The sequence below is a fragment of the Rattus norvegicus genome, chromosome 1 (genome assembly GCF_021556685.1).
Source record: "Rattus norvegicus strain SHRSP/BbbUtx chromosome 1, alternate assembly SHRSP_T2T, whole genome shotgun sequence".
Lineage (NCBI taxonomy): Eukaryota > Metazoa > Chordata > Mammalia > Rodentia > Muridae > Rattus > Rattus norvegicus.
The window spans coordinates 74582432-74600682 of NC_141534.1; the positions used below are offsets into that span (position 1 = coordinate 74582432).

The 18251-nt window shown below is 35.5% G+C and overlaps 1 protein-coding gene across 1 annotated transcript; it reads left to right on the plus strand.

The window, feature by feature from the left end:
* The first annotated feature begins 637 nt into the window (after window positions 1-637).
* Window positions 638-14120, plus strand: LOC134484882 (vomeronasal type-2 receptor 116-like). Its single transcript, NM_001099651.1, has 6 exons — window positions 638-834; window positions 1724-2015; window positions 2379-3191; window positions 4485-4712; window positions 11405-11528; window positions 13201-14120. Exons 1-6 carry the CDS (start codon window positions 638-640, stop codon window positions 14118-14120), a joined length of 2574 nt encoding a protein of 857 aa, NP_001093121.1.
* The last annotated feature ends 4131 nt before the right edge of the window (window positions 14121-18251 follow it).

Consider the following 18251-nt stretch of genomic DNA (forward strand, 5'->3'; position numbering starts at 1 on the left):
GAGTACAGCAAGATTCAAGGCATTTATGCATTTTTCATAATTTTTAGTCCTGAAGACAGATTTTGTTTAAATATTCTATACCTGTCACTGTTGTAACATTGTCCAAACTACATTGTCAGTGGATACCAAAGCTCCAAACATGATCGTACTTTTTCCCTTTTGGGGATTTGTGACACAAGGGCCGTGACCTCAGATTTTGTGAGTCCTTTCTAAACCATTAATCCTTGTCTCACAGTGAATCAACTAATAAAATTCATTGATATTATTTAACGTGTTCATATAAACAGATTTTGAGGCAGTTGTGGGACCGAATTTTCACAAAGTAGAATCTTTCTAGGGACCTTAATTTTCACCGACACATGTGATGTCATTGAACTACCTATACCATCCTCATCTGTATTTATCAACCATGTTTATCACATGCGCTGTGCACATGAGATGAAGCTTCTCAGGAGAGAGAGTCAATGATTCCTCTAGGGGTGAAGAAACTGCTCTAAAAAAGGAAACATGAATACATATGCAGCATCTTCCTCAGTCACAGTGATAATAGTACACGGGGATACTTTGCTAACTGTTTGATTTGCTGATCTGTTTGGCACTTTACAACCAATTTTACCAGGATCAGAGCAGGAAAAATATGTTTACCATAATTTTACTCTTCTTGCTCCTGAACATTCCACTTCTTGTGGCTGATTTTATTTATCCCAGATGCTTTTGGAGAATGAAGCAGAAAGAAGAAAAGAATGGAAACATGGGAATCGGATGTACTTTCTTGATGCATGCAGTAAAACGGCATTTGGAGAATGAATACTTCAGTCACATTTCAAATATACAGTAAGTTGTTTTGTGTTTTCCATGGAACGGTCATCATCAATAATTGCCAAAACTACTGAGCATGAGAATCAAGGCAAAGCTGAGTCTTTTGTACTCTGATTTAACCTGCAAAACAAAAAATAATCCCAAATTCTATTAGAGACTTAATGTTATATTACAACTTTAATATGAAACAGAGTATTTTTTACACATATAGAGATGCAAACTGAGCAATACAACAAATGTGAATATTTATCTATCACATTCATCCCTCTCCTAGACAGTTTCCATATCATAGTAGCCAATGGTATCTTATAAAAGAATCCCCATATATTTTCAATGACTATCCCAGGTGCATTTAGGCAAATGGCCATAGAGTCTGCTAATAATCCTTCCATCGCAGTGTAGTTTCCAGTGCATCTGCTATGGTCACTAATGTTGGTGACACACCTAGCTCTATAGAGCTTTCATATAAACATTCACTTACTATCATACATTTCCTAGATGTGGTCCCTGTTTATGTTGCATCAAAAATTGAACTAAGAAATCTTTCCACCACTAACTTCATATTTTTATCTTTACAAATTCACTGGATTTAAGGTCTTACAAAGTCCAGTATTTATGCTCTCTTTAGAGTAAGGAAGCAATATATGGATGCTGAAGGATATGTTGCATTCTTTGAAAAGTGATATCATTACTATTAGTGATAACATCAATTATGAAGGATGACATTTCATGAACATTTCAAAGGATTTATGAACTTCCAGTTTCATTTTTCATATTAACCACATTACACTTATTAATATTTATGGGGTTGGGATAATGCAATCCAATGCAGGACTGTCCTTTTATTGACTTCAAATGATATCTATAATTTGCTCTCCATTATAAACACCCTAACCTTTTACAGAACACATACTGAAAACCACAAGTATGCTCTGGCTTTGGCTTTTTCCATATATGAAATCAACAGGAACCCTGATCTTTTGCCAAATATGTCTCTAATATCTAAATTCTCAGAATATTCTTGTGATTGGGAATCTGAGTTAAACAGTCTCATTTCTATGGGATTACAAAATCATGATATTCTCCCTAATTATGTCTGTAAAGAATTCTCCAAGTGTGTAATGGCAATTACAAGACTAAATTGGGCAACAACTGTGACACTTCACATAATCCTAAACAACTTCATATCTCAGCAGGTAAGGTAAGGTAAGGCTTGTTTTTTTTTTGTTCATGTGTGTGTGTGTGTGTGTGTGTGTGTGTGTGTGTGTGTGTCTGTGTCTGTGTGTCTGTGTCTGTGTGTCTGTGTGTATTGGGGGAAGGTTGGGGATTCAATCATGAAATCATGTATCTGTTTCTGACAGCATGATTTTATTAGGCCTGGGCAAATTTCTGTAATTCAAACGGATTATTCACAAGCTTGATAGTGCTTCCAGATCACCTTATATGAAAAAGAGATTAGGGGGAGATAATAGCTAGCTTTGATTTCTAGAACTGTGCAGAAAAATGTGTTTATAAGTTCTTAGGAATACATTGTATATCATGTGCTTCCTGTGTTCTAGTTCCTTCATCTTACTTATGGATCCTATCATCCTGTCTTGAGTGATGATGAAAAATTTCCATATCTATATCAGATGGCCTCTGATGATACATCTCTAGCCCTTGCTTTGGTCTCCTTCATAATTCATTTCAGTTGGAACTGGGTAGGGTTGGTCATCTTAGACAATGATCAAGGCATCCAATTTCTCTCTTATTTGAGAAGAGAGATGGAAAAAAATACAGTCTGCTTTGCCTTTGTCAACATTCTTCCAGTCAATATGAGTTCATACATGTCAAGAGCTGAAGTGTATTACAGACAAATCATGACATCATCCGCAAATGTTGTTATCATTTATGGCGACACAGACAGTACATTAGCTGTGAGCTTTGGAATGTGGGAATCTCTAGGTATACACAAAATATGGATCACCACCTCACAGTGGGACGTCACTCCTAGTATGAAAGACTTCACATTTGGTAACGGATACTGGACTTTTGCTTTTGGACACCACCATGGTGAGATTTCTGGGTTTAAAACTTTTGTCCAGAAATTGAACCCTGTCAAATACTCAGATGAATTTCTGGTAAAGCTGGAATGGATGCACTTTAACTGTGAAGTCTCAGCATCTAAATGTAAGACACTGAAGAACTGCTCTTCCAATCACTCACTGGAATGGCTAATGGTACAAACTTTTGACATGGCCTTTATTGAAGGGAGTTATGACATATACAATGCTGTGTATGCTTTTGCCCATGCACTCCATGAGATGACGTTTCAAAAGTTTGATAATATGACTGAGGACAATGGCAAAAATTATAGTTATAGCTGTAAGAAGGTAATATTTCTACTGTTAGATGGTGTTTAGTATTATCAATATCATAGTTTTATGAGACTGTAAATGCCCGAAATGAGTGTGCTAAATATTTTCCAAAATCAAAGAATTTTTACTAAGTAAATCGTGATATCAGTATAAAACTCTAATGTTAAGAGAATAGAGTAGAAGTCATTGTGCATCAGTGTAGATCTGTGATTTTGTTACATATTAACTGAGTATTATCATATATGTTTTAATATTGAAAATATATTGAGTCCATCCACAGGAGTCCAGTCCATGATGAGTCCTTGTTTATTAATTCTTATGTATGTTATTATTATTGTAGGGGATTGTTTTAACTAAAGATCCCAGCTCACACTGTTCTGACTCTAGGCTTGTGGAATCAGTTAATACTCTGAGAATATGCACACAGAAAATAGTGCTAGAATTCAGTGCAATACATTCATGTGTGGGAATGTGTGTTAATATGTATTTCTTAGTGTATATTTATGTTTTTGTGTTCCTGTATATCAGGGTATATATCTATATCTATGACTGCATCTAGATATTTAGATAGAGAAATATAGAAGGACGTAGAAATAGAAGGGTTTTTATAGATATATTTCCCCATCTGCCTATGTCAATGAAAATAAGGTTGTCTGTTTCCAGTTCTTTCTGTATGATGAATTTTGTCAGTATGCATATTCCTGTATATAATTATCAATTCATGTATCTGCAGGAGTCTCTGTGTTTTGTGTGCATTTGTGTATGCTTTTTTCATTTTTGCTTGTTTGTCTACAAACAATGTCATCAATTTATCTGTTTGTCAGTGTCTCTCTATGTAGAGGCCAGTACATATATATGTCTACCCATAAATATTCTTCTATGCTTGTGTTTCTGTGTGTGTATACATGCATATGTATTTTGTGTGTATCTGTGTCTGTTCAAGGTTTTTCCTGCATAGTCTGTCTCTGTGTACATCTATATTTTCATGTGTGTTTGGGCATGTATGTGTACGTTTGCATAAGTAAATATGTTTTTCTGTTACGTGTGAACCTCTATATGGATGCTAGTCTTTTTGTTTCTGTGTATGTTTTATATTGCAAACATATTTTGTTGTCTACATGCATGTTTGTGCCTGAGAGTTAATCTACTCTTAAAGAACTAAAATAACATCATAATTTTGCACATCTCTTTACATTCTCTGAGAAATTTCACCTACATGTGTCAATATAGCTGCCTTTAAGATGAAATAAGAATATATTTTCTTACTTAAGGAAGAGAGTACACTCTAGTGTGGTGCCTGTCTTTCAGCTGTGTTCCTTGCTGAGGAAGAACCCGTTCACTAATCCTGTTGGGGACAGAGTAAATATGAACCGAAGAGACAAACTGCAGGAAGTGTATGATATTTTCTATATTTGGAATTCCCCACAGGGCCTTAAACTTAAAGTTAAAACAGGAATGTTTAGTCCATATTTTCCAAATGGTCAACAGATACATTTCTCTGAAGATGTAACAGAGTGGGCCGGAGGAAATGCACAGGTGGGTTCAGCATAGTTGTATTAATTTAAATTATACTGTCAAGTGTGTGCATACAAACTTCCTTGAAACTGGTGAAATGAAATTTATTGTCATGTGAGAGACTAATTTCTAGAATCCTCTATTATGCTCATTGTTTCCTGTTTAAGATGACTTTTTGGAATTCATTGAGGATTTTTCAATAGGCATAGAGTATATTTGCATTATATCAGAACCTGTTTCATTCGTTTAATATTAACTGTTTTAGAAAACAGTTTGATATTATTCCCAGTATAGTAAGTAATATTCTATTAGTTCCGTTATTGCTACTACAGAATGATTTCCAATCTGATGATAAACCATTTCAATGGATGTTTAAAGACTCTGGCTCTTTGTAAGGACAGAGTAAATTCATCATAACCAAGTTACCAATTTTTATAATGGAATTCTCAAACCTGTTTAATAACTAATTCTAAATTTCCAAAACATCTTACTAACCTGACATTAACATTTTATGATAAATTTACATACCCTATGAACGACACTCTGGATTTTTCTGTTCCTTTTTTATGCTGGTATGAGAGTGTTGTCTGCATGAGTATATTTGCATCACCTGCACGTGTAGTATATGTGGATAGCTGAAGATTTATTCAAATCTCAGAGCATTTGTGGGAGTTTCATGCCACATAACGGATGCTAGAAATCAAATATGGGTCCTCTTCATGAATAACAATTGTTCTTCAGAATTTAGCCATGGCTCCATCCATGAATCATACCTTGTAAAATATAATACTTAGTAAAGGAAACTTATCTCGCCCATTGATTCTTGCATATATTATTCAAACAAAGAAGTCTATACTTAGCTGCCTTCTCTATATGGAGAGAAATTGTTAGTAATAAAAATTTGCAGTTGAGGAATTTTTAAAATTATATATCTCATATGCATTTTAGGTATAATATAGATAGGAATGCTGATGTGATTAGTTTTCATGTATCATATTCAAACTGCCCTGTTTCATTTGAAGTAAAATCTCATGTTGCTCAGATGGTATGAAATTTAAAGTTACTGTTCTTCAACAATATGATTAAGAATGCCAATCTTAGGGAAAAGAACATAAGAGCTGAAAGTATACTTGAAGAAATATATATCCATTTAGAGGACAACATTGAAATCCTCTGTGTATTCTATTCAGGCCTCACATGAGCCTTATAAACTGTTAACTGGAGGAATATAGATTTATAAAAACGTTAACTGTGTTCTCCTCATATATAATCTAGTGCCAATGTGGAATCTAATATAAAAATGTGAATCATCAAGGAAATATACCAAACATTAGAGTCATAGATTTAAATGAAAGTATGTTCATTGATTCAGTAAATGAGGAATCAAATAATTATTATAAGAATGGTAAAAAAAATAAAGAGGGCAGTAATCATCTCTGGGAGGATGCAATGAACTTTTGAAAACTCTGATAAAATGAGACACTGAGAGAGGATATGACAAAGAGATTCTAGTAAGTTACAAAATGATGAAAGAATTTCAAACTAATATATAAACAAATCTTAGTGAATAGCCTAACAAAAGGCGTGCACCAGTTTGTGGACAAAATAGGCAGGACATGAAGGAAGAGGCATAAAATGTAGAAAATTCAAACTATGACACAGATATAACAACAAGGAAAAGTGAAAGTCAGAGGTGAATAAGGAAGTATGATTAAAAGATCAAATTTAAAACCACCGGGCACAAGACACTCTAGATATCCAGAATATGTCCATTATATTGCAGCAGTACATATGCAAAATAAGGTGAAAAAGGTAGACATATGTATGCTAGAAGCATATAAACAGCAACTTTGAAAAAGCAAATAGTCAGCTTTTGAAATGTTATAGTCCTTGACAAATTCTACGTAAAATTTATAGTGGGACAAGGAGTAGATATGAAAGCTGAAGGTGAGAACCCTCATTCCTAGAACGTCTATCTCTGGATAACAGCAGGTTCCACTAGCTTCACCCATTTTTAAATGTAGTTAATTTTTTCAGTCTTTCACTTTACTGACTGATAACCATTTCCTTACCCTTCTCTTCTATTCTTTCTCCTACATTACACTTCACTTTCATTCACTACTCCATCATTATTCAGAAAAGGGTAGTCTCCACTCTCCAGATATCAACGTTCTTTGGCATATCATGCTGCACAACAACTAGGCACAGATTAATATTCTCCTATTGGGATCAGTAGAGGCAGCCCAGTAGGATAAACTGTCACAAAAGAAAGGCACAGAGTAAAATGCAGACATCAGTATTGCTCTTAGGAGTCCCACATAAAGACAAATCTGCAGAACGGTTAAATGTTTAGAATGCCTAGGTCAGTCCCATGCATTATTTATAGTGGTTGGTTCAGTCTCTCTAAGAGCTTAGGTCTGAAAGTTAGGTGACTCTGTAGGTTTTCTTTGGGTTTCCTTTAACTCTCTTGCTCCTAAAATCCTTCTTTCCCCTCCTGTTCAGGATTCCACATGTTCAACCTATTGTTTGGGTGTGGATCTCTGTATCTGCTTCCTTTAATATCTGAGTGATGCCTTTCATATCATGGATCTATTAGGCTCTTGCCTTCAAGTGTAACAGAATATTATGGCCAGCATCAGGGGTAAGCTTCCTTTCATGGGATGTTTTTCAAGCTAAACCAGTCATTGGTTATTTACCCACTCATCTTCTGCTACATTTTTCCTCACACATATGTTTAGGTAAGACAAATTTAGATCAATAGTTTTGGAGATGGCATGTTGTCAATCCCTACCCTGGAAAATTTGCCAGGTTCTTGGAGATGGACATTTCAGTCTCCCTATCATGCTTTGTTGGAGACTTAGCTAAAGTCACCCTCATAGATTTCTGGGATTTTCTACAGCCTTAGTTTTCTAATTTCACTCAGACATAACACCCAATACAAATAGTATCTCCAAATATTCTGTAATCCATTCTCCCCCTGTCATCCCATTATAATCTCATCCCACCCAGCTCCATTCAGTGGATAAACACATTAACCAATGGTGTCTATTCTATTTCCCCTTCTCAGGGGAATATGTGGGTTCCACATTTTGCCATCTTTTTTACATGGGTTTTATATGTTTGGCAATTTTATCCTGCAACAGACATTCTTAAATGTGTAGAATAAAATTTTTGTCTTTCAAAAAGTAAAAGATATAATTGCCAATCTAATTACAATATCCAGTAAGTTTATTTCTTATAATAAAAGGAGACAGAAAAATATTCATCATGAACAAAATTAAGGACATTAAAAGAACTCCATCATATATAAAAGTAATATGAGGGATGAAAAGATGCCTCAGAGGTTAAAAACACTGACTGTTCTTCAAAAAGTCCTGAGTTCAGTTCCCAGCCACCACATGTTTCACAACCATCTGTAATGGGATCTGATTCCCTCTTCTGGTGTGCCTGAGGATAGTGACAGTGTACTCACATATATAAAGTAAATAAATCTTTTTAAAAAGTAAGATGAGCATAAGAGGTCAAAATAACATATAAACAACATTCAAATGCCTGACAGAACAATGTCTGTTAAAAATATATCAAAATTAATGTAACAACTGAACAATAATTAACAAATAATTTTAGTAATAATTGAGCATTAATGGTCATCTTCTCTAATCAAAAAACACAATGAGTTTGGTTTATTTTTAACATAATATTTTCATTGATTCCTTGGGAATCTCACATAATACCCAGTTCCCAGTACTATCTGCCTCTGCATTAGAGCATCTTTTATAAAATTTAAATGAAAAAGTCCACATTCTGTTATTTTTCTACTCACTGGAACATGGCAAAACTCTCAGTTCCTGCTTTATAAATAGGATATATTTGTTCCCTGACAAAGTCTCTCTAGAAGCCCTCAATTGTGAATAACTAACATCAGGTTCTTTATCATATATTTTAAGACTTCTTTTGGATTTGCTTCCTGTTTAAGCTACTTCTTTTCCTTGGATGGTGGGGGAAGGGTCGTGGTGGGGATGACAGTAGGATTTGCTACCTAAAACTTTCCTGTACCTCGCTCACATCTATGAATATACAATCATTCAATTTACTGCAAAAGTAGTTGCCTAGCATTTTTACCGCATCAGGAGAAAAAATAATGGGGTTCTACATTGTTTATAGTGTTATCAGAGACAGAAACCTTGGGTCGAAATGCAGCTAGGCCACAGACACAGGCAAGGCCCTCAAGAGTCTGCACACCTCATGTACATCATCGTGGTTTCACACTCCAGTCCAGAATATGAAAATTCCCAAGTCTTCCCAATCATAATATGGGCCATGAATATCAACATAGACATTGAATGGTGCAATAGGAACATGGATCAAGAAATTGCCATATGGAGCAGCCTGGATCCTGTCATTCCACTTGTCTTTGTAGCAGTGAAGCTTACTTAGATCAGTATGGCTCCAGGAGAGAGCATGACGTAAGCAGCTTGGGCATCCGCGTGGCCTTTGGTGTTATCACAGGTCATGGGCATTGGGTGCAGACAATCCAGCCTAGACATTGCACCTTTTGACAGTGGCAACCATATATATCTGTAGAAATTTTGGTAAGAAAACAAAACACAGATATCAGCAAAGATGCTGGGTTCCACAGAGCCAGGGGCCAGGATAGGGATCTTGTTAGTAGTAATGACCCAAATAGCACCATGGCTAAAGATAACAGCATAGGACACTCACATAAATATGGCCATAGTGGGAATTATTGGTTTACTAATGGTTGACATTTTTATCCCTTTGTCCTGTGGAGACTTGATGCCCCAGAGAAGGGAGATACAAGAATTTGAAGTGGAAGTGTAAATGGAAGAGTACTCTCTTAGAGGGCAAGGGGAGGGGCAAGGAAAGCAGGCTTGGTGACAGGAGACCAGGAAGGGGTATATCAATTGAAATGGAAACAAATAAAATGATTAACAAAAAATGGACATTCCTTTGTGGCCTGCCTGGGGGATAATAAAATATCCTTTATATACATGAAAGGAGAACACATATAAAAATGGGATGATGGGAAGCAATATAATAAAGTTGAACAGAAGAAATATAATTATATTACTACCTCATTGACCATTGATCAACATGCCTGAAATAATTCTTGACTGAACATCTCCTAATAGACGTAAAGAACAGAGCTAAAATACTAGTCCCTATGCTCAAATAACTTTACTCCATGATTGTAAGCATGACCAATCATGTGCATATCAGTTAAGTCTAAAACATCACACAAATAAACTAAAGGATAAAATTATATTTTACACAAAAAAGTGCAGAAAACGCTCTTAATGCAGTCTAGTATCATTTCAGAATTTAAAAGAGAAAAAATAAGTATCTGGCAATCTACGAGAACACATGCTGCAATAATGAAGTTGTCTATGTCAAATTGTATTACATGAACAGGAGTATTATATAATTTCCATTAAAATCAGAAATGAGGCCAATTTTTGTAGTGGTACATGCCTTTAATCTGCATTCTTTGAATTATGTGTGAGGAGAATCTCTAAGCATTTGGGGCTACTCAGACTTTCGCAGTTACACTTTTCTAACCCGGGCTGAAATGGATACTCTGCCTTAAGTGAAATGAAAAGAATTTGGACAAGGAAATGCATGTTCTCAACTCATCCTAAATGTCTTAAAATCTTAGTGAGAAAATGAATAATGAAAAATACTACCAGTAAAAGGAAGAAAAATTTTATGCTTTGATCTATAAAGGAAGATGAGAACTACTAATACTATAAAGGGAGATATTTTTTTCACACAAAAAAGGAAGAGTTGTGGTTAACCAGATTCCTAGAGATCATGAGTTGAATCTGTAGATATTCAACTCTGTGATGACAATAGGAAACTAAGAAAAAAGGGTGGAAATTCAGAATGAAGATATCAGCAACATTCCAATGCAGCATATAGATACCCATCATGAGGTTCATTGGAAAACCAAGATTTTCTTAATTTAAGAAATACTTGAATTAACTTCAGGAAATCAAAATCTTCCTCAGGTTTTCACACCCTTTGCAAGCTCTATGTGATGCCTTATTTGAGGCCTTGTTTCCTGTTTTATATGTCCTTTACTCCTAATTTGCTACTATGTTGCTGCTATTATACAGTTACTACAAAGTGAGGAGGAAAGGTCAATTTGGCTCATGGAGTACACTCAAGAAAAGACAAGACATGGATTTGGATAATGCAAGGGAAACTCGTTGAAATCTGCGTACTGGCTTGTTCTGCATGATTTCTAATATTCCACTGGCTAGAGACAACATTGTTCCCAATAGGCTGAGCACTCCTACATCAATTAACAATTTAATATATGCCTCACATATTTGATGACAGGCTAAAGTGATGGTGCTAATTTTTTAAATAGGATTCTCTATATCTTTATATTGTGTTATGTGTTTAGGGGAGAGAAATTAACTAGAATAACAACCTTGAAATCTCTGTAGTGTTTGCACATAGGACACTAGCAGCTTTTGCTCATGAATTTCAAGGAGTTGGGAAACAATTCAACGTCTCCTCAATTTTTTCCATATATTGATGTCTGTCATCATACAATGCACTAAGTAAAATCTGGTAATCAGTTGGTATATATAAAATTAGCTCATTAACATCACATGCTAATGTAGTATAATTATAGAAGCAGTAAGCAAAATTTCTGTTAGCAGCATATGTCTACTTTTCATTAGATGCCAACTTCTGTATGCAGTGCTGATTGTGGTCCTGGATATAGAAAATTCGGGAAGGATGGAATGGCAACATGCTGTTTTCATTGCAAACCCTGCCCAGAAAATGAGATTTCGAATGAGACAAGTGAGTGTTTCCTGCTGGAATAAGTTCTTCAAACAGATCATCATCTTGTTTCTCTATTGGAATGCTTAAGTGGTCTACAGTGGAAGTTAAAATAAAATATGTCTTGTTCCCAGTTAGTCATCATAGGAATAAAATAATTTAAAATGTCCTTATTAAGATAAAAGTAGATATTGTTCTATATTTTGCCTCCTTCAAATGTTATAGTAGATGGCATATTATCAACTGAATAGTTGTGAGAAGAAAACTTCAGTGCCAGTGTACCCTAGACAAGATATTTTCTAATATTTAATGTTCTCAAAAAACATACATAGATCATGAATCTTTAAAGTATTCTTTATGTTGTCTTGATCTTGTACCCTTACATAACTCTATGCACACATTACATGTACAGAAACACAAGGAAGACAAAGTTAGCCATTTGAGTATGGTTAAAAAAATAATCCTTATTCTCTGTAAGATGAGTGAAGACAGCAAATAATAACTTACAAAATTATTATATATTCAAGTTAGTATTTCCTTCCTCTATTCATATTCATAATAGTAATTTTACATATTGTTTAGTTAAAATTTTCCACAGTAAAACACATAAAATTGTTTTGATCTGAAAGGAATTAGCCACAGATTTCAAATGGCATTGACACTACCAAAGCCCAAGTTAATCAAATAACTATTTAGTCAAGACAAAATAAAGACAAATGACAAGCATGTTGTTATTCTGGTCTATTTTGTACGAACCAATATAATTAAAGTGACATCTCATAGGGACATTTATTTGTCAGTAAGTTGGCTTAGCAGTTAAATCCTTTCCCACTAAGCATGATGGTATAGGTTTACCTCCAGATCCCATCAAATTGTAGGAGGTAACCAACTTCTACCTGTTGCTTTGTAATATTCATGCAGTTTCACATTAGACATAGACATAAGAAATTCAACAACACTGTTTGGAGATAGGTAACCTTGGTGCTATGAAGCAAACTCGAGTATTCGCCAAGACCAACATATTCTGCTCAAAAGCAAGCTTAATTTGTATTCTCTTTTAAAATAAATTGATAATGGCTCTCCACAAATGCATTGTTCCATGTAAAAGACTTCTACACTAGGAAGTACATTATCTCTTATTGCAATCAGTCAATGACTCAGTGCCATGGCTATCAGATTCCTTCACATACAATGGTGGAAATTACTGACATTTGTACCTTCAGTAATAGGCTGCATTCTTCTTATGAAAAGGTTTAGGAATGTGGTGTTACTACTGCATAATTGGATAAATTATGAATTTCTTTTAGTTTTTCACGGACAAACACCAATGTTATATTCATATAAATTTCTAGTCTCACTCTCACTGTCATGCTTCCCCTATATAAACACAATTATCATGTTAATGAGAACTTCTCTTACTTTTACCTGCAAAGACACTAATAAATATAAGCACCCATGATAAAAGATCACAACAATACTGTAAAATAGACAAAAATATTTGTTACTTTCATTTCCCTAACGATGATTAAATCGATTACAAAATAGATTCCATTATTTCATGTAGCAGTGACATTCAATGCATTCTCAGCAACTAGACTCATACACGGCAACACCTCTTCTACACGGTTACATGAAATATCCTATCAGTCAAATTGCTGAAGTTGAACTAACAATACCTTCATTTCTCTATTAGATATTGATTTGTGTGCCCGATGTCCAGAGGACCAATATCCAAACACAGAGCAGAGTCACTGCATTCCCAAAGCTGTTGTATTTCTCAGCTATGAAGAACCCCTGGGAATGGCAATTTCCTTAATCTCATTGTGCTTCTCTGCATTCACAACTGTGGTTCTTGGAATTTTTATGAAGCATCACAGCACTCCTATTATCAAGGCCAATAACTGCACTCTCACCTACATCTTGCTCATCTCACTCATCTTTTGTTTCCTCTGCCCCTTGCTCTTCATTGGCCATCCAAACTCAGCTACCTGCATCCTGCAACAAATCACATTTGGAGTGGTATTCTCTGTTTCTGTTTCCACTGTGTTGGCCAAAACAATTACTGTCGTTCTAGCATTCGAAATCACAGCCTCACAAAGAATGATGAAGTATATTCTTGTTTCAAGGGCTTCTAACTACATCATTCTCGTGTGTACTCTCATTCAAGTCATTTTATGTGCAGTCTGGTTGGGAGCTTCTCCTCCTTCTGTGGATATTGATGCACAATCTGAGCATGGCCATATAATCATTGTTTGTCATAAGGGTTCAGTCACTGCCTTTTACTGTGTATTGGGATACTTGGGTACCCTGGCCTTTGGGAGCTTCACTCTGGCTTTCTTTTCCAGAAATCTTCCTGGTGCTTTCAATGAAGCCAAATCCATAACATTCAGCATGCTGGTGTTCTGCAGTGTCTGGGTCACTTTCATTCCTGTTTACCATAGCAGCAAAGGCAAGATGATGGTGGCGGTGGAGATATTCTCCACTTTGGCCTCCAGTGCAGGGATGCTGGGATGCATCTTTGTTCCCAAATGTTACACAGTATTGTTCAGACCAGAACAAAATTCTCTTCAAATGGTCAGGGTGAAATCATCTTCCCATGTTCATATTTCATAAATTCTTAAAAATATATACTTGGTTCATTATCACCAAATATTGGATTACATTGCCATACCTATCTGTGTTTGGAATGGCTCTCACCGTTTCCTGTGACTATATTGCCTAGCAATACCATGTTTACTGACATTCCCATTGTCTTTTACAATCTTCTACAATGTTTAAAACAGTCTTCCTCTTTAACAGGAGATAATGAATTCCTGATGCTATATAATAGTTAGAAGAGTTATTCTAGGAGCACAGAGGGAAAAGGAATATTTTTACCAACAGGTTGTTAGAATATTTCCAAAGATGAATTGTTGTAATTTCATTCATAATTACAGCCTGCTCTTACAGGGGGACTGATTCAATACTTAGTCCAACCTACAGAACTTACCAAACACTTGTACCAATTTCTACAATGAAATAGATGTTCTCTTCTGGGTACTATAATTAACTGAAGCTATTTAAGCCCATAATCACATGCACACACACACATACACATACACACACACACACACACACACACACACACACAGGAGAGAGAGAGAGGGAGAGAGGGAGAGAGAGAGAGAGAGAGAGAGAGAGAGAGAGAGAGAGAGAGATGCAAATAACTAAAATTACATAGGTTTAAAAAAAGATATAGAGGATAGAAGAATGGTACAAAGACTTTATACTGGGAGTTTGCTTCTCCATGTTCCCCTAAGGTGTTAGTATATAGGGACCCACAAAGAAAGGATCACAAATGGGTAGAGATGACTGGGCTTATTTTTTAGACACTTTACATTATAACACACATCTTTAAGTATATCATCAACAACACCCTTGTGAAATTGTCAGAGAAAGAACAGCCTCTTGAAATAATCTCTTCTCTGTGTGGAATTTAGCTTACTCTATGCAATAAATCAGCTTTGACAGCACAGAGTAACCCAAGACAGGCAGGTTGTGCAAGTCAGTACTTAGAACAGTAGACATGGGTTTACTCAGAAACTCACAGGGACTACTGGCTATGACATGCTGAATTTAGAGAAGAGAAAAGAAAGAAAAAGATCAAACATTCAAATACACACACACACACACACACACACACACACATACACACACACACTTACTGGTTGAAGCTAAGATAAGTTCCAGCAATTTAACAAGTACAAATGTATATATGTAGACACTTAGGAAAAAAGACATACAGTCAAAGACATACATAGTCACTCACTTGATGGATGAAGCCCAGCTACTGCAAGCAGTTTCCAAACAGTTCACAAAAACACCTATGTACACATATACACATGTGCACGTGTACAAACATACTCATACACATACACATACTAGTTGGAGGATGTAACAAATTTCCCACAGGCAGGATCCAAGCTTTTGTATATATGTATATTTGTGCATAGATACACACATACACACACAAATATACACACACACACACACACACACACACACACACACACACACACACTAGTGGGTAGATGTTACAAAGTTCCAACAAAAAGGCCTCAACTATTTCATATAATGCATACATATAATGCATACATATATATATATATGTATATATATATATATATATATATATATATATATACAATTGGTAGAAGGAGTAAGTTGTAAAGCACACCCAGACATCTTTACATAAATATGTGTGTGAAGATATGAAAAATGGAACACATATTTACACACACTTTACACAGACAAACCCAAACATATATTCATGTATGTGTGTGAATACACACACAACACATATATGAGTCTAATCTCATACAAAAATACTTACATATATACATATTACAAAGTTCCAAAATTCTCTAACATAAACATAACACAAATGCATACATACACATAGTTGATGGGTGGAAAAATATATTCCAATCACTTTCTTCTTTCTCCCATCTCTTATGTGTTTCAAAGCATAGGGATTGGAGCAATACCACCTTGTTCAGTATATTCGTTAAATTGACTACAAATGATATCTGTAGATCTCTGTCCATAATAAATTTTCTAATCTTTTACAGAAATATTGAAAATCAAAGATAACTGTGACCTTTGCTTTTCCCATGGATGAAATGAACAGAAACCCTAATCTTTTAACCAAATGACTCTTTAGTATTTGAGATCAGACTTTGCATTTGTAAGAGTCACACACAATTAAACAGACTTATTCATTGGTCTGCACAAAATCATAATATTTTGCCTAATTATGTTTGTGATTATGATACCATATGCACATTGTTGTTGACAGGACCAAATTGAAATACATGTGTTATAATTTTGACATACCTGGACCTATGCAAATCTCAGCAAGTAAGATATTGTAGGGTGAGAATTCATGGAATAAGGTCTCCATTGGTACTATTCCCAAATTCTAAGAACAATGTAAAGATATCAGATTCTGGGATTATGTATTCTATGTAGTTGTAGGACACTATTCCAAGAATTGATGGGGCTTTCACATTTCCTTGTTTGAAACAGAGATGTAGGAAGAAGTGACATATGAGAGGTTTTCTAGAATATTTTTTAGAAAATTATATTTAACTATTCTTCTGTACATATTCAGCATCATGCTGCTGTCTGTCTTCGAGTTTCTTTACCTTACTTATGGAAATTTCCATAATGTCCTGAATTTACAATTTCCCTATCTGTATCAGCTGCCTCCTAAGGAAGCATGTTTTGCCCTAGCCCTTGTCCCCTTCATTATTCATTTCAGTTGGAACTGGATTGGTCTGGCCATTTCAATGATCAGGTCATCCACTTTCTATCACATTTGAGAACAGAGATAGGAAAATATACAGTCTGCTTTGCCTTTGTGAACATGGTCCCAGTCAACATGCATTTATATATAACGCAATCTGAAGTGCATTACAAACAAATCATGACATCGTCCACAAATGGTACTGTCATTTAGTCTGACAGAGAGAATACATTATCTTTGAGCATTAGAATGAAGATGCAGAAATGAACCCACACACCTATGGTCACATGATTTTTGACAAAGGAGCCAAAACCATCCAACGAAAAAAAAAGATTGCATTTTCAGCAAATACTGCTGGTTCAACTGAATGTCAGCATATAGAAGAAGGCAGATCGATCCATTCTTATCACCCTGTAAAAATCTTAAATCCACCTGTATCAAGGACCTCCACATCAAACCAGATATACTAAACTAATAGAAGAAAAAGTGGGGAAGAATCTCGAACAGATTGGCACTGGAGAAAATTTCCTGAGAAAAACACCAACGGTTTATGCTCTAAGGTCAAGAATCGACAAATGGGATCTCATAAAACTACAAAGCTTCTGTAAGGCAAAGGACACTGTTTTTAGTACAAAACGACAACCAACAGATTGGGAGAAGATCTTTACCAATCCTACTACAGTTAGAGGTCTTATACCCAAAATATAGAAAGAAGTCAAGAAGTTAGACTGCTGGGAGACAAATAACCCTATTAAAAATGGGGTTCAAAGCAAAACAAATAATTCACAGCTGAGGAATGCCGAATGGCTGAGAAACACCTAAAGTAATGTTCAACATCTTTAGTCATAAGGGAAATGCAAATCAAAACAACCCTGAGTTTTTGCCTCATACCAGTGAGAATAGCTAAGATCAAAATGCTGGAGAGGATGTGGAGAAGGAGGAACACTCCTCCATTGTTGATGGAATTACAACTGGTACAACCATTCTGGAAATCAATCTGGAGGTTCCTCAGAAAATTGGACATTGAACTACATGAGGACCCAGCTATACCTCTCTTGGGCATATACCCAAAAGATGCCCAAACCTATAACAAAGACACATGCTCTACTATGTTCATAGCAGCCTTATTTATAATAGCTAGATCAGAAAATGTGGTACATCAACACAATGGTGTACTATTCCACTATCAACAACAATGACTTTATGAAATATATAGGCAAAGGGATGGAACTGGAAAATATCATCCTGTGTGAGGTAAGCCAATTATAGAAAAACACACATGGTATGCACTCATTGATAAGTGGATATTAGCCCAAAAGCTCGAATTAACCCAGACGCACAGAACACATGAAACTCAAGAAGGATGACGAAAATATGAATGCATCACTCCTTCTTGAAAAGGGGAAGAAGAATACAAGTGGGAGGGATTAAGGAGGCAAAGTTTAGAACAGAGGCTG